Here is a 20,952-nt window from a genome sequence, read left to right as displayed (position 1 = left end):
GCAATCTATTTATTTACACCACGGTAAATAGATAACCTAATTTAATTCAAGATTTTTATCTTTTGAAATAAATCAAGCATTTGTGAGTTGTGTCATGTGAAAATTTTCTTTGAAAAGCACCAGACCGGATATAGTGTTACTGTAACACAACAATGCTACTTAGCATCGCCTGAGCGTTGAGAAGATAATAGGAATAGTCATTTATTATACCTCAAATATTAACCGAAATTTTAAAAAATGTCACTTTCAACAGCGCGATCATTTCTATCGGAGGCTTGTTATGGGGAGCAAGAACTAGACGCTAATTCCGCTCTTATGGAGCTGGACAAAGGTGCTAACCAGTTAGCATAATGCTAATTGTACTGTGGTGCTGTTTTATGTGTTTATTCGATTTTTTTTTTGTTCAAATTCGATCAGTTATTGGAGGTTTGTCCGTCTTATTTTGTGACTAGAGCATTGTTTATAATTTCAGGACTGCGGTCAGGGAAGCCAGGAGAGCAGTGTGAAGCGGTGGTGTTGTTCCCCAAACTCTTCCAGAAGTACCCCTTTCCCATCCTAATCAACTCAGCCTTTCTAAAACTAGCTGATATCTTCAGGCTCGGGTATGGAAGCATCAATATTATTAGTCCATAGTTGGTTATATGCTAATTTATTTTATAGATTGTCATTACTCCTATTAAAGCAACATAACCATATTACAAAGTCAATGTTCATGAACATTAAAGCAGCCAGTACTCAGAAATGCAACAGTTCACCTTGGCCTCAATACTTAAATCACTCAAATGTAATTAACTTATTTTCTGATTATAAATATTAATTTTATTTATCTACAATCAGTCTAGCAGTGTCCCAAACGTGTTCATCTAAAGGTGCCTGTTTTTCTGCCCAGCAACAACTTTCTGCGTCTGTGTGTGCTGAAAGTGACACAACAGAGCGAAAAACACTTGGAGAAGATCCTCAACGTTGATGAATTTGTTAAAAGGGTGTTTTCGGTCATTCACAGTAATGACCCTGTGGCCAGAGCCATCACTCTGAGGTAAAGAGGATATGCTCCAGAACACTTATTTACAGCCCTCTTTTTGACACCCAATATGTAAAAGAAATTATTTTCTGTTTTTTTTTTATTCAGAATGCTCGGTAGTTTAGCGTCCATTATCCCAGAGAGGAAGAATGCCCACCACAGCATTCGACAGAGCTTAGACTCTCATGACAATGTGGAAGTGGAGGCTGCTATTTTCGCTGCTGCGAGTTTCTCTGCACAGTCAAAGTAAGGGAAACCGTGGCTGGAATGAAGCCCTCATGCCAGAAAATTGGTGGTTTTGCAAACATTAGACGTTTGATTTTACTGTTTCCAATGTTGCAGAGACTTTGCAGCTGGAATTTGCAACAAAGTCAGCGAGATGATTCAAGGTAGGTTTGCTTGAGGTGAAAAGATCATCACACACACACAGTCATGGTTGTCTTTTTAATTATTTGCATTCCTAGGTTTGGACACTCCGGTTGAGCTGAAGCTGAAGTTGATCCCTATGCTGCAGCACATGCATCATGATGCCAGTTTAGCATCCAGCAGCAGAGAGCTTCTGCAGCAGCTGGTCAACTCCTACCCTTCCACCCCCATGGTCATCGTTTCTCTGCACACCTTTACCCAGTTGGCTGCCTCCTCTCTCATCGATATCCCCAAGCAGGTAGTGTCATGTACCTGATTCAGGTTGTGCATATCTGCTTTTATCCTGAATTACATCAAAGTTACCGATCCACCTCCGTTCACCCAGTTGGAGCTCCTTCTTCAGTATCTGAAAGATGATCCGAGAAAAGCTGTAAAAAGACTCGCAATTAACGACCTAAAGCTGTTGGCTAAAAAGGCACCTCACCTATGGATCAGAGAAAATACTCAGGTAGAGATGCCGACAGTAAAATATTCTTGCAGCTGTTAAATCTGCACCGAGTCTAACAAAGGTCGTGTCTGCAGGTGCTGTGTGAGTGCGCTCTGACCATCCCGTACAACAGTCTGAAGCTGGGGATGTTGGCTGTCCTCTCCACCCTCTCTGAAACAATAGCAATCAAACAGTATTTCAGTAACGCAGCTGGTGAGTGTTATTTTTGTTTCTGCTGTTGTGAAATCGGTGTATTCATTTATTTTTTTCACGTGGAGCAGAAGAATCACTTTGAATCAAGTTGTTAAAACTTTCCTGTCAGGTGGTGCTTCAGTTCCCCCTCGGCTCACTGACCTGGTTAAACTGGCACAAGAATGTTGTTACCATAGCAACCTGGTAGTGGCTGCTCACGGGGTCATTGTGCTGTGCAACATCACGATTTCCTGTTCGGAGAAAGGTTAGTTCCTGTGGACAATGGCCTACTTGAGGGATTTCTCTAACATCACTTCCTGTCTGTTGTTTAATCTCAGCGTCTCTTTGACTCGGTCTGTTCTTGTTTTTTTTAATTGTTTTATTGTTATTTGTGGATTTCTTGTCCTCAGACAGCGTTCAGCTGGAACAGGACACGGTTTTGGGAGTGGAGTCCCTCCTGATGCTGTGCAGTCAGGACAGCAGCTCCAGTGCCCAGGCCACTCTCAAAGTAAGACATGAGTAAATAGACAGCAGTAGCTCAACAGGTTGAGTAGCGGGTTGTCCAGTAATCGGAAGGTTGCAGGTTCGATCCCGGCTCCGGTCAGAGAATTCTGCTGTTGTGTCCTTAGGCAAGACATTTAACCCACGTTGCCTGCTGGTGGTGGTCGGAGGGACCGGTGGCGCCTGTGCTCGGCAGCCTCGCCTCTGTCAGCGCACCCCAGGCCAGCTGTGGCTACATCGTATCTCATCACCATCAGTGTGTGAATGTGTGTGTGAATGGGTGAATGATACACTGTAGTGTAAAGCGCTTTGGAGTCCTTACTCTGAGAGGCGCTATACAAGTGCTGGTCATTCATCATTTATCATAGACATTGGAAGAAAAAAAAAGCAAGTTTATTCTGACAGATGCTGACACTTTGCTTGTGAAATGATGAATTAATTTTGAATTTTTGGAACACTGAGTTCAGTTTCACTCTCCAGACCAGCTTACTGCCAGACCTGTAAAATAAAAACAATCCCTTCAAAAGAAACCCGTCTGAGATCTGGACGTGTGCTAAACAATCTCAAAAAAGCATCACACCACGTCCCATTTTAGAGACAATAGATGCCTGAAAAACCTTCGAAATGACTCCAGGCCCAAGTTATGGCTAAGGTCAGAGGTCATAAGTCAACAATAAGAGAGAGACATGTGGTATACATAGCCTCCATGGGACAGTTCCAAGGCTAAAACTTCTGCTGACCAAATCTCCCATTTAGCAAAAATTAAAAAGAGCTCTTAAGATTAGTTTGCATTCGGTGTTTGTTAACATAGCCGCTTTAACTAGAGTCCCGATTTATTCCTCATCACAAATCTCGCAGACGGCCCTGACTTCGTTGGTGAAGCTGCTGAAGAGCCGACCCCACCTCAGCCAACCGGTCGTAGAGTTCCTGCTCGGTCAGCTCCACCTATCCTGCGACTCCTCTCGGATCCTCATGTGCCACGCCCTGGCGGCCATTGCAACCAACCTGCCAGTGCTGAGAGACAGCATGCTGGGAGATCTGGTGGACCTTTACACAGTGGTCGGCCATTCCTCCACCGGCGAGCAGCAGGAACTTCTGGTGAGGAACGATAGGCAGGTCACACACCTGCCGCTGTTTGGAGTCAGCTGGAGCTTTCAGTTTTGTTTTACATGCTGAAGAAAACAGTACATTTGTTTTTGTTTGTACATCTCTTGGTTGCTGCAGGTTTCCATGGCGACGGTGATTTTTGTTGCCAGCCAGTCGTCTCTGTCGGCGGAGGTGAAGATGCTGATCAAACAGCAGCTGGAGGGCGTTGCCAACGGCTGGACGGTGTATCGAATCGCACGGCAGGCCTCGCGCATGGTGAGCAAACGTTTTCGTGAAGACTAAATCTCAAACCTGTGAAATAAGGTAATAAATGGTGACATCGTTCAGGGATGCCACGAGTTCTCCAGCGAGCTGTACCAGTGTCTTCGCACCCGCGTAGCGTCAGAGCACTTCTACTTCTGGCTGAACAGCCTCAAGGAGTTTTCCCAGGCCGAGCAGTGTCTGAGTCACGTGGAGGACGGAGACTACAGCGGCGCCATGAGCGCCATCGCCGAGGCCCTGCGCTCGTATCAAAAGGGCATCGCCTCCCTCACGGTCAGTTAAGTGCAAAGCCTCCGCTTCTGAAAAACGGGACTTCGGCAACACCTTTGTGCTTTTTTGTCAGGGATGTGTATTTTAGAAATTCTGGCGATACGATACATATCACGATACAGGGGAGACGATACGATATATCACGATATATTGTGATACATTCAGTCAGACGTTACAAGCAATTTTTTACTGAATTTATTGTAAGAATGTTCAATAAACAGTCCAAACTGATACGTAAGGTGTTTAACATGAGGTATCTGAACCATGATGGAGGGATTTACATTTCAATGGTGGAAACAAAACCTGTCGCACACTGCTGCCAACTAGCGGGTAGTGATTGAATTGCACAAAACGAAAAGAAAACACACTAATGTTTGCATGTAAATTCTTTCAAGAATTAGATACACGGCTTTTGAATATTGATGTAATAATCGCAGGAAAAAATATCACGATATATTGCTATATCAATATTTCCGATACACGGCTTTTGAATATCGATGTAATATTGCTGGGAAAAATATCACGATATATTGCCATATCGATATTTTCTTACATCCCTATTTTTTGTGCTGTTTTAGTAAATGAGTTTGGTTAATTTCTCCCTGCAGGCTGCCAGCACTCCTCTTAGCCCGCTTACCTTCCAGTGTGAGTTCATTAAGCTGCGTATCGACACTCTGCAAGCCCTGTCACAGCTCGTTTGTACCTGCAACAGCCTGAAAACCAGCCCCCCGCCCGCCATCGCCGGCACCCTCGCTTACACTTCCGGCAACGACCTACAGCGATGCGGCCGCATCGCAATGCAGGTACGTTATTCTTTGCAGTGGGTCATAATTTCATCTTCTGCCATTATTTTAGAATTCCACACAAATAAAGCAGTCAGGTGGTTCATTTAGGAGCAGGATGTGCTCATCCAAGTGGAAAAAAGCCACCCTGATGGGATTAGTCACGTTGCTCCCTTTTTTTTCCCAGATGAAGGTATGCATGGAGGAGTTCAGAGGTCTTGCTGCTCGTTATGCAGATCTGCATCAGTCCTTGTTTGATGCAGATTACGCCACCCTCCGCAACGTGGAGTTGTATCCTTAAACTTTCCTCGGTCCAGTCACGCTCTGCTCCTTTACAGTCCTGTAGGTTTTATTTCTTTTAACTGTCTGTCCAGACAACAGCAGAGCTGCTTGCTTGTCTCCCATGTAATCGAAGCTTTAATACTAGATCCACAAGCAGCCAGGTGAGAGTTTTATTCTGTTCAATCGCCTGAGAATTGGCCGTTATTACCCTTTTATTACCGTGTTACACCATCTGTTTCTATTATTTAGCTTTCAGGAGTACGGCGAGTTGAGATCTGTTCAGACGGAGAGCGAATATGAGCGACGGATGATGTCTGTCTTTAATCACGTGTTGGAGGAGGTGGAAGGGCTCTCCAAGAAGCACTCGCCCGTTTCACACCTGGTGAGACTTGCAGGATTCCACCAGGTTCTTGTTTTTTAGGCTCCGACTGCTCTTATCTAAACATGTGCTCCTTGTTTTTCAGCACACGAGTTGTCTTTGCGATGCTGTCATAGCTCTGCTGAAGGTCCCGCTGTCTTTCCAAAGGTATTTCTTCCAGAAGCTCCAGTCAACCAGCATCAAGGTAATTCTTTTTATATGCTTCTGCAAGTTAAGCCAGTATCGGGGGTGGTGTTTGCCTCTAGGTGATCATGTCCGAGTCTTGTTTTGTATTTTCCAGCTTGCGCTCTCGCCATCACCACGAACGTTCACTGAGCCAATCCCAGTGCAGAACAGTCAGCAGCTGACTCTGAAGGTGGAGGGTGTCGTGCAGCACGGCTCAACCCCAGGACTCTTCAGGAAGATCCAGTCTGTCTGTCTTAATGTCACTTCAGTGCTCCAGAGCAAGACGGGGACTGACTATAAGGTTTGTGTTGTCTTGGCAATGACGCGTTTTTGTTCTTCGTCAAACTTAATCTCACTTTAGCAGTCCTAACTGATACAAAACTTTTTTTTTTTCAGATTCCATTAGATACCAAAACGAATGAGATGGAGCAGCGTGTCGAACCTCACAACGACTACTTCAGCACCCAGTTCTTGCTGAACTTCTCTGTCCTCGGCACCCACTTGGTCACCGTGGAAGCCTCTGTGGTGGATGAGAGCGGCATCGAGTGGAAAACGGGGCCAAAGACGACGGTGTCTGTCAAGTCCCTGGAGGATCCTTACTCCCAGCAGCTCCGCCACCAGCTGCAGCAGGGTGGAGGTCAGCCCGCCCCACAGAGAGGAGCTTATGCTCGGTTTTAGTGGATTTCTTTTGTCATTTAGAAACTAATTATGTACATATGTTTTATTTAAGTCTTTAATAAAAGTCTTTAATTTCTAGGGGCCTTTTGTGTAATTAATGTTTAGAATTCGCTAAATTTGAACGTTCTTGGTGAATTTTTTCCACGTAGATGAAGTAATACAGAAAGCCACTAGGTGGCAGAGTTCTATCACAATGCAGTACAAAAACTAATATTTAAAACGTGAAATAATTAAGAGTGTAACGTTTGCTCTGGGAATTCCATTTAATCCAGAAATAAAATATTTGCCACGATTAAAGAAACTCATTTAGCACCACTGAAATTTTACATCTTACACTTTGTGGGGAAAAACAGCATGGAGTAAAGACAATATTTAAAATTGATGTCTCAACTTTGGTGTTGATGTAGCCTGGATGGATCCAAATCACTTAGAATGAAGTCATAACATGCAGGTGTGTGTGTGTGTGTGTGTGTGTGTGTGTGTGTGTGTGTGTGTGTGTGTGTGTGTGTGTGTGTGTGTGTGTGTGTGTGTGTGTGTGTGTGTGTGTGTCAGCTTAAAACCAAAAACGTTTGACATCAGGGAGTCTGCGCACTTCGACATCGAAGACTGGCGTCAAGCAAGCGCGAGCGTCAAATCTAAGTAAATAAAAATATTTAGATCCGCTCTGGATTTTCACAATAAAAATATGGTGCGTTAAATTTTAAATTTTGGGTGGGTTTTCTTTTAAAAAAAACACGTGAATTGATCATTTCACTGATAATTATTGAAATAGTCCAGCAATTACAAAGTAATAGTTTCACTGTTTTCGTACGATACATGTAAAATATTGTAAAATAAATTATTGGCCTAATATACGTAGACTGGTAAGTTAAGCAATGTTTATTTAACTGATGCGGAATTTTGGATCTAATCTATAATCAGGTCACTTCAAGGCTCCAGACAGAATCATTTGTATATCTGATCTGATTTTATCTTTCTTGTACTGTTAATCATTGTGGCGTTTTAATCTTTTTTTTATTACTTTATTGATTTTTTGTAAAGTCAGTGGTGAGAGCGTCTCTTTATGCATAAGATCAAACTAAAAAAAGGCATTTGTAGGATTTATCTTGTTTTCCCTCACAGAATGTAAAGCAAGTCATGTTTATTGTTTCATTATTCACATATTTAATGATAATATATATTTTTTATTACTTGTTTTTGAAAATAATAACATAATCTAGCGTTTGTAGGGATAAAAAATACCTGATTTAGCCTTTGAAAGAGAAAACCATGACTTGGGTCTTTTATTTTGAAGACAGACTAAAGTCAGCTTCCTTTTTTTTTTTTTTTTTTTTTTTTTTTTTGCCGCTGTTCCTTTGTGGATCTTGCCGCGTTGTGGGGATCTGGAGAAAGATAACGGATTCTACCAGCCCAGAGAGGAAACCCCGCCGTTCCCTCTATTTGATGCGCACATGTACGCGTTGCGGTGCGGTTGTCTAGCGAGCAGCGTTGACTCGAGGCCCGCCTGCAAAGCCTTTTTGTCGGACTCCTATTTGATAAGAGCTCAGTAGCTATCTGAGCTGACGGCGGTGATGATGATGATGATGGTGGTGGTGATGTATCTGAGGATTTATCCCGGCGTCTTTCACTGAGATGGAGCCAGCGACGATCGAGTGGAGCTTCTTACTAGCCAGCAAGGATCCGGAGAGCTAAATGGGTGCAAAAGCTATTTTACCGCACGGGGAATTCTTTAACATTATCACCTCAGCCCAGATCAGATTTAAAACACTTAACACGATGCTGACTGTGGAAAATTGCTAATTTTTGGTTAGCCACACCATTTATTTCGCTTCAGCGACCATTCTTAACCCCAGGCTGTCCTTGGATGCTTCAGTGACATTAATTGGGTGAGTAACATGAGCTATTAGACTTTTACTACTAAACTACAGGGTGGGACTACACTCCGGCTGAGCCTCTGCGCTCTGCACCAGATACAGACATCTAGCGTCAGAGTTAACGTTTCGTGGTGACGCTTAAAAATACCAGACTCCTAAATCCTTTAGCTTCCTTTGGTGTTTGTGTCAACATTTCTCAATATTGTTGAAAACTACAGGTTGACATTTCTAACGTGTTTCGTTGCTTCTATTCCCATTATGCTAACTCACCTTGCTGCTAGCTAGCATGTTATGAAGTACTCGAGACTGTGGCAGGCCGGTCTAACACGTAATCAATCTAACATTTCTGTCTGTATTTATTACCTATTTAAATATAAGTAATAACGTCCTTCTTACCTTGTTACATTCTTGATTATCTGAAGTGAAATTAAAGACACCTAAAATAGCATTATCTCTAAGAAAATAAATGTTTTAAAGTCACCACAGCTGTTTTGGGAACTGCAATATCTTTGAAAGTATGCATTTTAGCTTTATTGGATGTTTATATGGCAGTTATCTATAATTCAGAAATTCATGATAAAAATAATTCCTTCAAACATCCTGAAGCCCGTTTGTGTTTTTCCACTGTAACATCGTTATTATTTCACTTTTCCCATTTATGTGTATTGGTCTTTCAAAATATCAAACCGTTTCTGCTGGTTCTTTTTTGCTTTTGCATGAAAGGAAGTGTTATCAAATTCCTTCCATCTGACTTGGAAGAGCTGATATATGGATACCTGCTCTCCTGAGCCTATTTATTATATTACTAATCAACTTGCAATACAGTAATGTCCCTGCAAATCAGGGATGTGTTTTGTTGAAATTCTGGCGATACGATACAGGGGAGACGATACGATATATCACGATATATTGCAATACATTCAGTCAGATGTTACAAGCAATTTTTTTTACCAAGTTCATTGTAGGAATGTTCAATAAACAGTCCAAACTGATACGTAATGTGTTAAACATAAGGTATCTGAACCATGATGGAGGGATTTACATTTCAATGGTGGAAACAAAACCCGCTGCACACTGCTGCCAACTAGCGGTTGGCGATTGATTTGCACAAAACGTAAAGAAAATACACAAATGTTTGCATGTAAATTCTTTCAAGAATTAGATACACGGCTTTTGAATATCGATGTAATAATCGCAGGAAAACATATCACGATATATTGCCATATCGATATTTCCGATACACAGCTTTTGAATATCGATATAATATTGCTGGAAAAAATATCACAATGTATTGCCATATCGATATTTTCTTACACCCCTACTGCAAATGGTCCTTTTAAGGTCCTGCGTGTGTTACTGGGGACCAGCTACCACTCAGTCCCAAATTACCACCTTAAGTACATGATTTTATTGTCTTAAAAATGGCGTCTTCTACAGGTAACTAAATGTCATTAGATCACCTTTCCCTCAAATTACTTTTGGCTGCTGAAACATCCAGATGTTTTACTTAAGGACAAGTAAATAAAAATACTTAATAACAACTCATTTTGATGAACTAGCACTTTTTTCCATTAAGTACAAGGACTTTTTTTAGAATAAAAACGACGCACCTGTTACCAAGTATCATTGCTCTTTTGGTGTATGATTGACTATCTTAGTAAAATAGATGCAAAAAATCTTATTTTTATAAAATAACAGCACGTTTTTTTATCTTATTGAGGCATACACCATATCAAAGAAAAATAAACCAATGAACTTAAAATATGGGGATGACTATTGCCCTTATTGCCCCTAACAAAAAGAAAATTAATAGAAATGGCTAAAAAGAACAATTTTCATAGCTTTTTCCTTGATGTTAATAAAAAAGTGTGGAAACTGCAGATGAGGGAAGTTCTTAGAAATAGACAGAATAGATAGCCCAAAATGTTAATTATTTTTCTGAAAATTCAGACTTTTCCTACATGATCTAAAACACATTTAGGTAAAAATCAAACAATGTTGATATTTGAACATTAAAAGAAAGGTTTATTAGAATTAAACATGAAAATTACAGTGTTTCTACATTTTTTTAGTTTTCTGCACTCGACAAGACTAACTGCTTCCTTGTGTCTTTCAGACGGCGCGTTTCAGGATGGCACAGCTGTTGGACTGTGCCGGCAACCTGAGCTGGATTCTCCTTAGGTCCGTGGTCCGTTTCACGTTCATGTTCTTCAACAACTGTGTAGCCATCCCGTCCTACTGCTTATACCTGCTGCTCCTTCAGCCGCTGAGAATATGGGACCGCTCCACTTTCTGGCACATCGAAGGGGTCATGTTCAAGTGGCTGCTGGCCATGGTGTCTTCGTGGGGCTGGGTGGCAGGTTATACAGGTAGGATGCTCTTCCATTCATACTTTTATGTCACATCACAAGTGATTAAAGCTTAAAGTCCCATAGTTATCACACACACACACTGGTGTGGTGTTGTGAAAATTGTCCTCTGCATTTGACCCATTCCCGTGAGGAGCGGTGAGCTGCAGACACGGTCACGCTCGGGAACTATTTGGTGGTTTAAAGGTTCCTGATCATGCTATTTTAAATATTTGAGACCAAAGGTAGACACAGTATATGATAAAATATTACCTTTGGCACTATTGAGATGTCATTTATCTTAAATAGGAGTTGTTTTCGTCAGTTTGAATTTGTACCCAGAAATGAAACAGTTGAGTTCAGTGAAACTTTGCCCACCACTGCTCCAACAAAACACACTTACAGAGCATCTTAGACCAGCCTGCTATCGTATTGGCCTTGGTAGTCTAGTGGCTACAGTGAACAGTCAGGCACTCTAATCACTGGACTACCAAGTCTGCTACAAAACAATAGCCGATATCCTGTGCTGGCTATTATTATGTGTCTTTGTAGACAGAACACATGGTTACAGTGGTATTTTGTCCCAGATGTAGAAGTAATCTGTCAGAATATCCAGGTTTCAGAACCGAGACCACCAGCTACAGGGAGAGGAAAAATGCCTGATCCTTCAGGCTTTGTCGGAATTTTCAAAGTAAAACTCTAAATTTGCAGCTAATACAGGAAAATGTATGAACGCAGCCAAAATTGGTTTGGGGGTTGCTTTCATGAGGAAATTACAATATCACATAGTAAAAAGCTCCAAAAAGTAGATTTTCCATGAAGTTGCACTTTTAATGCGTTTACATGCTGGCGATGTGCAGCGTGGTTCAGTAAAAAGTTCGTGTATGTCAAAATAAGTTGCTGCTACTGGAAGAGCAGTTGGTTGAATATAAATGAGATGGCGAAAGGGGTTCTTTAAAATTAAGTGACTTCCTGTTTGTTGCATTTGCTTTTATTTCAAAATAAAAGTTTGAATTCCCTGTGGATTTCATTGAGTGCAAGCCTGTCTTTTCTTCTTGTAGTCAACCAAATGTTTAAATGGTTATATGGTTTTGCTCAAGTTAAATGTGGTTAGGGAAGGCTACTTTTTAATGGTCACCTTGTCTAGAAATAAGTCGATGATAAAAAGTGAAACGAGAATTTAATGAGTCATCTGCAAGGTCCATCGACTTGGAAACCAGCCTGGAAGTTGAATGTAGAAGAGTTTGAGCATCTCCCGAAGGCTGCTTCCAGGGCAGGCTTTTCTTTATAGTAGTCGATTGTGAGAGAGCAGGCAGAACATCCCAATCTCCAGTTTGCAGATGATTCCAAAAGTGCAACATGGCAACACATTACTCTTGTAAAAATAGTATGTTTGATCAATGCAGTTCTTACAAAATGCTACTCAGGCACAGGAAAAGTGTTGTGCAACAGCTGTGGAGCAACACAACAACAAACACTCACCTGACACACGATCAGACAGCACAATATGGAGCTTGTTGGTTAGCCTCAGCTGTCTGGTTGAATATCTTGACATGACACTGGTCACAGCGGTGTTTGGTTGCATGGAGCTGAAAGCAAAATGCTTACAAATTGCTAAGTGGGGAACATGTGGAGAAACAAGGCTCACCGATTAATAATTCACTGCTTTCAGCATATAGAAAAGCAAGTTTCACGTTAAAGGTCTGGATTCATGGAGTCAAACGCTGGTGTTTAGTTGGCAGCAGGTAGGGAGATTTACCTTGTCTGCAAGTTTGAAGGCTCAACACGGACTCAGATTTCAGACGTAACAAACCTAAAGGAGAAAAATCAGCAACTTTAGGGGCAGAATTTGTCAAAGCTGCCATTTCAGAAGGAGATGTAATGTTAGCAACAAATTATTAGCTGCATGCTATCGTATAGTCGAGCCGAAAGGCAGAAAAAAGGCGTATGCTAAGCCTGGAGAGGAATTTTTTGGAATCTTGATGAACCCAGCCTTGGATATTGTATACATGAGCACAACAACTCCTTATTTATTTTAACTGCAGAAACAAAGCAGACGAGATGCTGAGGTGTCAGTGCAGATTTGACACATGTTTTGTTTAGACAGATGCAAAAGAGGTGAGAAATTGTTTAAAATCGGTGAAAGTGGCAGAACATGGTTTTGTTTGCAGGTGCTTTTGTCTGAGTCTTGTGATGAGGGCGCAACAACTTCCTAGCACATCCAGTTTTCATCCAAGGTCATGGGATTTACTGTGGCGCTTGCAGCTTTTATTTTCCCGCTTTGTTTCAAACAAGATCTTAAGGCTGCAAAATGACACGATTTTATTGGGAATTTCCTTCTGAGGCTTTTACGTCTGAATTTCAGCAATCTCTCAGAAGTTTTCAAACATTCTGTTAAAAATTTCACTCAAATTCCTCATATTTCCTGATTTATTGGATTTTTATGATAACAAAGTACAAATGCAGCTGCAGAGGTGGATAAATCTAACTCTCCTATGTTGTGAGGGTGTTTTATTTATGACATGCATAATGTGACAGGGATCCCGCACAACCCGACACGCCGCAGTCAGAAAGCTGAGCTTTAGTTAACGATCATCCGTGAAGGATGCTGCTTCCTGTTCGCTGCAGAGGAGCGAGGCGAGATCGTTTAATCAGGTCTGAACAAAGCCGTAAACTGGGTGCACTTTATCACAGAGGCCTGGAGTCAATCATTAAGCGAAGGTCCATTGTGGTGGAAGGTGAACGCACTCAAAAAGTATCTGGAGTTTATCATCAGATGGTCGTTGAACTCTAGCTTGATGCTTAACCCACGTTTGTTACGAGAAACCAATCAAGAAATGAGTGATTCAAGGGAAGCCCCCCGAGCTGTTCTGTAAACATTTATTTTATGATTAACTGCAAGGCAGCTTTATTTAAACACAGGAGAAATTCAGTGTGTGCATACATGTTGACCGTTACAGTGTCAGAAGGTGCTTTGTGACCTTAGTTCTCATGTGGACATGAAATAAAGCCAGCTATGGGGTGCAGCTCAGCTCTCGGTGGTGTGATGCAGAAATTTAAGTCGTTCATTCATGATTTAATACATTGTACATCTGAGCGGCGTTCGTTAGAAAATCCTGGTTTGGCCGACCCGAGCCGAACCGGCAGTGACCGTGATGTAATGTTAGCCCTGCTCGGCTCGGCACTTCACAGCAGATCATAAACCCCTTCTTAATCCCATGGCGTGTTTTTATTTCATTATATAAGCTAATGGCATTGTGATGTTGCTTAGCAGATACTCGTGTTATTATTAAGGCCGTATTCAATGAGAAGAAAGCTGTGAGCTGTTATTTATGAGTAGGAAATTATATTATAATGTTTAATTCTGACACATTTGGACTTGATGCTCAGTTGGTTTTTCATCAGCAGAAAGTGCAACGCGTGCACGAGAAAAATGCAAGACATATTAACCTGTTTTGTAGGTTTAATCCTAAATCTGTCACCTAAACTCATACGGGTGCTTTACAGCCTGCAGGAGGATGTTTTTAGACCATGTTGCATGAGTGGGTGGTCTGTCAGACCTGTGGAGGAGGATCACAGCTGATCGTTACATGCACTTGTTCCTCAGTGATGAGCTGCATGTTCCAGTCTTTGATCACGGTGGAAATAGAGTTGACATACGTATAAACGTACACGTCTTCCTGCAGTTTCGCTCTTTTACTCACTTACTGCTTTTTTGTCTGTTGTTAGTCATTTATTGGTTTTATAAAACAAAATGTGCATGCGTGGTGGAGTAGTTGGTATTGCTGGTGCCTTGCAGCAAGAAGGTTGCAGGTTTGACTCCCAGCTGCAGCCTTTCTACATAGAGTTAGCATGTTCGTCACGTGTCTGCATGGGCTTTCTTCGGGTACTCCAGCTCCCTCAGCAGACCAAAAACATGCATGTTGGGTTGACTGGTGATTCTAAATCATCTTAGAGAGAGTGTGTGTGTGTGTGTGTGTGTGTGTGTGTGTGTGTGTGTGTGTGTGTGTGTGTGTGTGTGTGTGTGTGTGTGTGTGCGTGCGTGCGTGCGTGCGTGCGTGTGTGTGTGTGCGTCCCATTGGTGGACTGCTGACCTGTCCAGGATGTCCCCCACCTCTCGCCCAATGACCCCTGGAGACACCAGCCCCCTGCAGCCTACTGACGAACTGTTTCATTATTGAAAATAATATTTTCCTGTCTTTCTGGTACTTTTATAAATACGCTAGTGCTAATTATTCATCATTTCATTAGTAAAATCAGATGTTTTATATTGACTTTCCTGCTTTGAGGGCCTTTACTATTAGTGAATGGGTTAGACCAATATACTGGTTGGTCAGCTGATATATCGGGCCAGTCTTTACCGTTTTTTATACATCGGCCGATATTTGTTTTTAGTAAAGCCGATTAAGACAGGCACATCCTCGGGCAGCTCTGTGCTGTTGCAGAGTTTAATTTAAATGTATTTTTATGTTCACTAATAACATTTACGTAATAAATACTTTAAATGATTTTTTTAGGTGTCTGACTTTAACACTGGGCAGTGCACAAAGTTAAGATTTAACAGTTAGTTAAATTTATTGTTCCAAAACTGATTCAGTTTGGGATTTTTTCTGCATCAACTGATGTTATTAGTGACATTTTAGCATGAGAATAAGGGCAGAAAATGTCTAGATATCAGCTGTGAAAATTGCCATTGGTATTGGCCATCGGCTGACCATGTTTCCTACATATTGGCATTGGTATTGGCAATAGAAAAACCAACATCGGTCTAGCTCTATTAGTGAATGCCTAAATGAGGGGACCTTGACAGTTTTCTAACAGTCTGATGTCAAGGTATTGTCGGTAAATAAAGATATAAACCAGGCACATCTAAAGTGCGGCCATAGAGTGATTTTGTGCGGCCCACAAATGCATTTCTAGAATGATAGATTTTTGTTTCCTCCGCAGGTTGCTGATATAGGTGTTTTTAACATTGTTATCTTCATATTGTTGCTCAAATGCATATTTCAGGGTATTCGCGAGTCCTTAAAAAGTCTTCAAAAGTCTTAAATTAGCTTTTCCAAATATAAGGCCTTAAAATCCTTAAAAATGATAAATAATCCTTAAAAACAGTTCCCAAAGGTCTTAAATTACCAAAGACTCAATAAACAGACATTTTTTTATTTCTACAAATTTTTCGTGAATTTCTAGTTAGCGTTCAGCATTTTTTGTGTATGATGTTGACGTAAGCGGAACCGTACACGTTCAGTTGGTTGTGAAAGGGGGCTATTTTTTGATGAGCACATTAGCTGGTTAAGCTAGTGGGAGCTTGCGCCATGGGGAAGTGCAAGTTTAATGGTAGCTGGATGGCTAATCCCACGTTTGCGGCGTGGTTAGCACCGGTTCCAGGCAATAGCTGGAAATTATAGCTTGAATTAAATTTAAAAAATAGCTTAAATTTGATCAAAGTGGTCTTAAAAAGGTCTTAAAAGGCTTAAATTTGGCTTCTTTAAACCTGCAGATACCCTGATATTTCAAGGTAATTTAGGATTAATAAAAACTAAAAGCAATATCAGTAAATTAATTTTTGCTTTTCCTTTTCAATTGGAAAATCGCATTTTCCTTTATGTGAATCATTGTTTTAAGCTTTTTCAGATATTTTCCATTCTTGCTCACGTTCACCTATAATTATTTATGAAAAAACACTGATTGTTGGACTTTTATTATTTTTGAAAAGTGGACATAAAAATCATTTACAAGATAAGAAATCTGGTTGGTCACATGTAGTTTAATCTAAGACGAAGGCGCCATTGTGGTATGTATGGCACTAAAAACCCAACTATCTGTTAGGATTTACAGTTTCTTTAAGATTTATGACACGAGCCTGATGAGATTATGGATAACTGAGCAACAGAAGTTGTGTTAGTGAAGTAAAAATCACTGGATCGTCTTACTTTTAGAGCTTTGAACAGACTGCACTTTCCAGTAGTTAAAGCCTGCGGACACCCACAATGTGTTACCAGTTTCTTGGCTGATTGGACTAAGTCAGTGGACTGTGTGGGTGTGCACGCATCATCTTTAATTGACATTCCTCTGACTGTCCTGAATTATGTTGTTTGCACACGTGAAGCCGTTTGGAAACTATTCAGTGTTTTATCAGCCGAGTGTCGCCTGGTTGACCTGGACATCGCTGCTCGTCTGCTTCCACGACCCCGTTTAAACATTTTCTGCCTTTAAACCACATTTTCTAATATTTTATCAACTTTACAGACATGATTTTACCTCATCTTTGAACCACAGATTTGTCAGATTATATTAAACTTTGATTCTGCTGCTTTTTACATTTTGCAGAAACCCTAATGAATTACTGTGCTGTTATGTGTTTATGCGTTTTGTGAAAAGCTATCAGAATCAGAAAAACTTTATTTATCCCCGAGGGGCAATTAAAAAAAATAACAGCAGAGCAGCATGATGTTGGACATACGAACATTGAATAAATAGGCAATAAGGAAGTAATAAAGCAGCAAGAAGATGGATAAAACAGTAAAGTATGCAAAAATCACTGAGTAAGTGAATAAAGTGACTAAAGTGTCGTCTGTATAAAAGTTAAATATATGGGGAGCCCAAGGAGAGGGTTTATCGGGGATGGTCGTATCTTATCTGCTGGAGTTAAAGAGCAGAATGGCTTTGCTGAACTGGAACAAGCTTCAGATTAGTCCGTGTCAAAGTGTACAATTTTCCAGGGATGCTATCCGAATTTGTGGAATGTAAATTCATTCTGATGGCCCACTTAAGACATGCATCTTGCTTGTCTCCATAGATAATGTTTGACGTGATGATCCATTGTGGGCCAAAACTTTCTGAATCTCCACCAAGGGTTATCCAAGTACAACGAAAAGCATCATGGCTTCTTGTGGACCAGAAAGCAACTTCACAATAAAAATCAAATAAAACATTTTGATATTTTTAAAGATTTGCAGATTTTCTACCCATTAGAGTTGAGTCGTTCAGGAAATCCTTGCTCCTGTAGTTTGAGGTTCATCTTAAAACGAGATCCACGCTGAAAACAGCCAATTTGGTTAAGTTCTAGATAAAAACTTTACATGAAGTCTGTCTTGTCAGCCCAGGAGACGATAAGCTGACTATTGTGTCGTTTGCAGATAAAATGTAAAGTGATGTCGTCAGCTAACACAAAGCCCCATCTATCGGAGGTTATGCAAACACGAGCTGCTCTCTGTGTGTGCGTTTTCATGTCATGGCTTAATCACTAAAACTGGAAAAACGGGTTTTATTATTACTGATTTGCTCACGTTTTTTTCCTTTGATTCGTTTTGATCTGATGCAGCAGACGTGCAAGCGAAGAGCTAGTTTACTTTAGAGATGTTGGTAATTATTTTTTTAGAATTTCTATTCAACCAGGAAAAACATCCTTTAGCTAAAGGGTTCTGGTCGAGACAGCAGCAGATAATAAGGCTTATGCTCAGATTTTTAGAGACGGATAAAACGCTTGAGTTGGGTTAAACGGGGGTTGAGAGCGCACCTTAGAGGATTCTTTCAGTCTTTAGAAGTAATTATGAAAGCCTTTTTGACTTTTGGGAGCTCTCTTCAGGAGACATTACAAAGGCCTGTATCTGTATAGCCCCTTCTAAAGGTTGGTTTATGCTTGACGCGTCTGCGAGGTCCGCACGGCTCAGCGCGGAAAAGTTGCGTCATTTTAAGAACCACGCGCCTCTGCACGGCCCAAAATTTCCGCAACGCGCACCTAGGAAATTTTCTAACCACGCGGACGGTCGGACGTGGAAAAACATGGCGGACCGGCAAGAACTAGTATGGCAGAGATTCGTAAATACAGACATTTGTATGATTCAGCTCTCAAAGATCACTGTGATCAACATGTTGTTAATAATTCTTGGAGAGAAATAGCTCGCACTGTCGGAAAAGACGAGGACGCTGTTAAAAAATGCTGAAATGCCATGTTGTAAACAACAGTAATTTTTACTTCTACTATGGTGTAGTGTTGGATGCATGCCTTAGAGCTCCATGCTGCCCAGTTCAGTTTGGGAGAATATTGGCTCACCGCAGAGATGAGCCGCATGAACCATAAACGCGCGAGTTGTGAAGCGCGTTCCATCCGCGAGCCGCATCACCAAGCGGAAAGTGAATGCGTCAAGCATAAACCAAGCTTTACCCCTTCTTTCCACAGGAGCCGTCAGCAGCACGTTACTGCAGCAGCACGTCATAGCTGCTGATAGGAACTGCTGTGGTCAACAGAACCTTTTCCACCGGAGCCGTCAGCAACGCGAGTCGGCCGCGTCTCAGGAGCAGCATGTCGCGGCCGTTACGCGCCGGTTCTATTTTCTACGCGCGACGCCTCTGAAACGGGTCAAGTTCGACATTTTTGGGGAAGGAAAGACAGGAAATCGGACACGGAAATGGAGAGAAGCTCCCGAGATTTTCAGAATAAAGAACGTACTGCCTTCCGGTTGCTTTACTTTAAAAAAAAGTTACTAACTGTGCGGCCCCGTGAGAAGTTATCACCTAGCTAGCGGCCTCCTTTGTTTTTCAGGTCCGTATTGGCGATTATAAAACGGACAGAACATAAAACACAAACCTTTTGGAGCAATGTTGTAATTTTCTCCTGCTTGTTGTTGTGTTTCCTGACAAAGTCACTCGTGTGACTTCGTGCTCGGTCGGTGACAGCTGCTCCCCTGCTGCTTCGCGTCTCGTGGGAAGGGCCAAGCAGCAGCTTACGCGAGCAAGACGTGCTGCTGCAGTATCGTGCTGCTGACGGCTCCGGTGGAAAGAAGGGGCTAGGGTTCTACAACCCCCCAAGGCGCTTCACAAGACAGTCAGTCATTCAACCATTCAGACTCTGGTGGGGATGAGCTATGATGTCGCCAAAGCTGCCCTAGGCACTCATAAATATGTCCCCAAAAATATTTTCTAATGTAACTCAATTTATTAAAAATAAGCGCATTGATATGGGGCTGCATGGTTTAAAATTTCCTGTGCATTCATGGGTTTTTCTTAACGTTTGCCGGACAAGCAGCTGTTAAAGGGATGGTGTGTATTTTCTCCATTGATAGGAGGCTGAACATACCTAAATCATTGCATGCAAGCTGTATTTTTGTGTTCGGGTAAGACCTTACCAACGGATGGCCATTAGGGTCAAAAATTCATGGGAGCAAGCACGTCAAACTCCCTTTCATCACTGGCAATGAGTGAAGAGGTAAATGTGTAAAACAACAACTTTTATGACTGGCGAATGTTTTGCATTTGCTTGTTACAAACCAGTAAATGCATTTTGTCCTCACAGGCTCCTGTAAAAGGAAATATGGTGTCGTCCATGGACTTAGACTTTTATGGTTATATGTTATGAAGCTGGCGATATTTTTCAACGACTGGGCATCGTTTCATTCATTTTCAACAATATTTCAATGGATGTTTCCAGAGATTAATGTTAAAAACTACACATCGTCTCTTTAAGACTGGATGGATGTAGTGATCTAAGGCCTGTTTCACGTGGCAAGATCATTTAGCCGATTTTTGATCCAGCTTTCTTCTCCGAACAATCTTAAGGATGTGTCCAATCACCAAAATGGCTCTATACTCCTGCCGTGTCCTCTGGTCTTCTCAGAAGCCCCTTCACAACCGCTTCAATCACAAATTTGAGAAATTCAAAATGTTGGATTGGTCATGATGTTTTCTTAACCTTTGTTTTTGTTCCCTCTCTAAACAGTAATCCACAATCAGTCGAGCTATGTGGAATCCCACTCACAGTTTTTTGTTTCTACTTGGCTTGTTACCAGAAACTTCGCCAAAGAAACACGTTCCCCTCTTTGAGAGTTTTTTTTTTTCCTTTGGACACATTCAGGTGCCAAATCTCACTCCTCCAAAGATGGGCAGCAAGGTCAAAGGTTCACCTTTTAGCTGACCGCAGATACTGGATTAGACGCTGTGCCTGCAGCATTGCTGTCATCCTGCTGCACTAACTGTGTCATTTCTCAAAGACAATTTCCCTAATGTATTCTATCTGACAGATGACCTATCTTTGTAATCTCGTTTATGCTCCGCTCCTGCACCCGTGTGGAAACGTGTGCACGAAGGCACGTTACGTATGGATTGACATTGCCATTGGTGTACGTGCACCTCCCACACCCCTGTCCAGGTGTCACAGATGTGTCACTTTTTTCAAAGTTCGCTCTTCGTTCTTGCACCCATGAGTATTTAATGCCCAAATGAACATGTCAAGAACTTCTC

The 20,952-nt window shown here is 41.6% G+C and overlaps 2 protein-coding genes across 3 annotated transcripts in view; both read left to right on the top strand.

Annotated features, from left to right (window-relative positions):
* The first annotated feature begins 117 nt into the window (after positions 1-117).
* Positions 118-6,569, top strand: ints7 (integrator complex subunit 7). Its single transcript, XM_015947454.3, has 20 exons — positions 118-331; positions 473-602; positions 890-1,036; positions 1,130-1,267; positions 1,364-1,410; positions 1,486-1,685; positions 1,773-1,895; positions 1,970-2,087; positions 2,197-2,331; positions 2,477-2,574; positions 3,426-3,665; positions 3,792-3,929; positions 4,002-4,208; positions 4,814-5,008; positions 5,175-5,278; positions 5,362-5,430; positions 5,519-5,651; positions 5,734-5,832; positions 5,929-6,114; positions 6,210-6,569. The coding sequence occupies exons 1-20, from the start codon at positions 238-240 to the stop codon at positions 6,489-6,491; spliced, it is 2,883 nt and encodes a 960-aa protein (XP_015802940.3). The 5' UTR covers positions 118-237; the 3' UTR covers positions 6,492-6,569.
* A 1,598-nt stretch (positions 6,570-8,167) lies between these two features.
* lpgat1 (lysophosphatidylglycerol acyltransferase 1) overlaps positions 8,168-20,952 on the top strand; it is a 70,967-nt gene continuing 58,182 nt past the window's right edge. For both annotated transcript variants that reach the window (XM_015947452.3, XM_070548771.1), the window contains exons 1-2: positions 8,168-8,377; positions 10,482-10,734. In XM_015947452.3, the coding sequence (XP_015802938.1) occupies positions 10,497-10,734 (238 nt within the window). In that variant the 5' untranslated portion in view covers positions 8,168-8,377; positions 10,482-10,496. The remainder of the gene's footprint in view (positions 8,378-10,481; positions 10,735-20,952) is intronic.

This window comes from Nothobranchius furzeri, chromosome 2 (genome assembly GCF_043380555.1).
Source record: "Nothobranchius furzeri strain GRZ-AD chromosome 2, NfurGRZ-RIMD1, whole genome shotgun sequence".
Lineage (NCBI taxonomy): Eukaryota > Metazoa > Chordata > Actinopteri > Cyprinodontiformes > Nothobranchiidae > Nothobranchius > Nothobranchius furzeri.
Note: the sequence above shows the minus strand (reverse complement) of the source record. Positions and strands in the feature narration are given on the sequence as shown.

What these genes read in the sequence shown, in the direction of transcription:
- ints7 (XM_015947454.3), top strand. Translation starts at nt 238, where the DNA reads ATGTCACTTTCAACAGCGCGATCATTTCTATCGGAGGCTTGTTATGGG. An exon ending in TCATCGATATCCCCAAGCAG is followed by an intron (nt 1,686 to 1,772) that starts GTAGTGTCATGT and finishes CCGTTCACCCAG; the next exon opens with TTGGAGCTCCTTCTTCAGTA. An exon ending in CACGGCAGGCCTCGCGCATG is followed by an intron (nt 3,930 to 4,001) that starts GTGAGCAAACGT and finishes GACATCGTTCAG; the next exon opens with GGATGCCACGAGTTCTCCAG.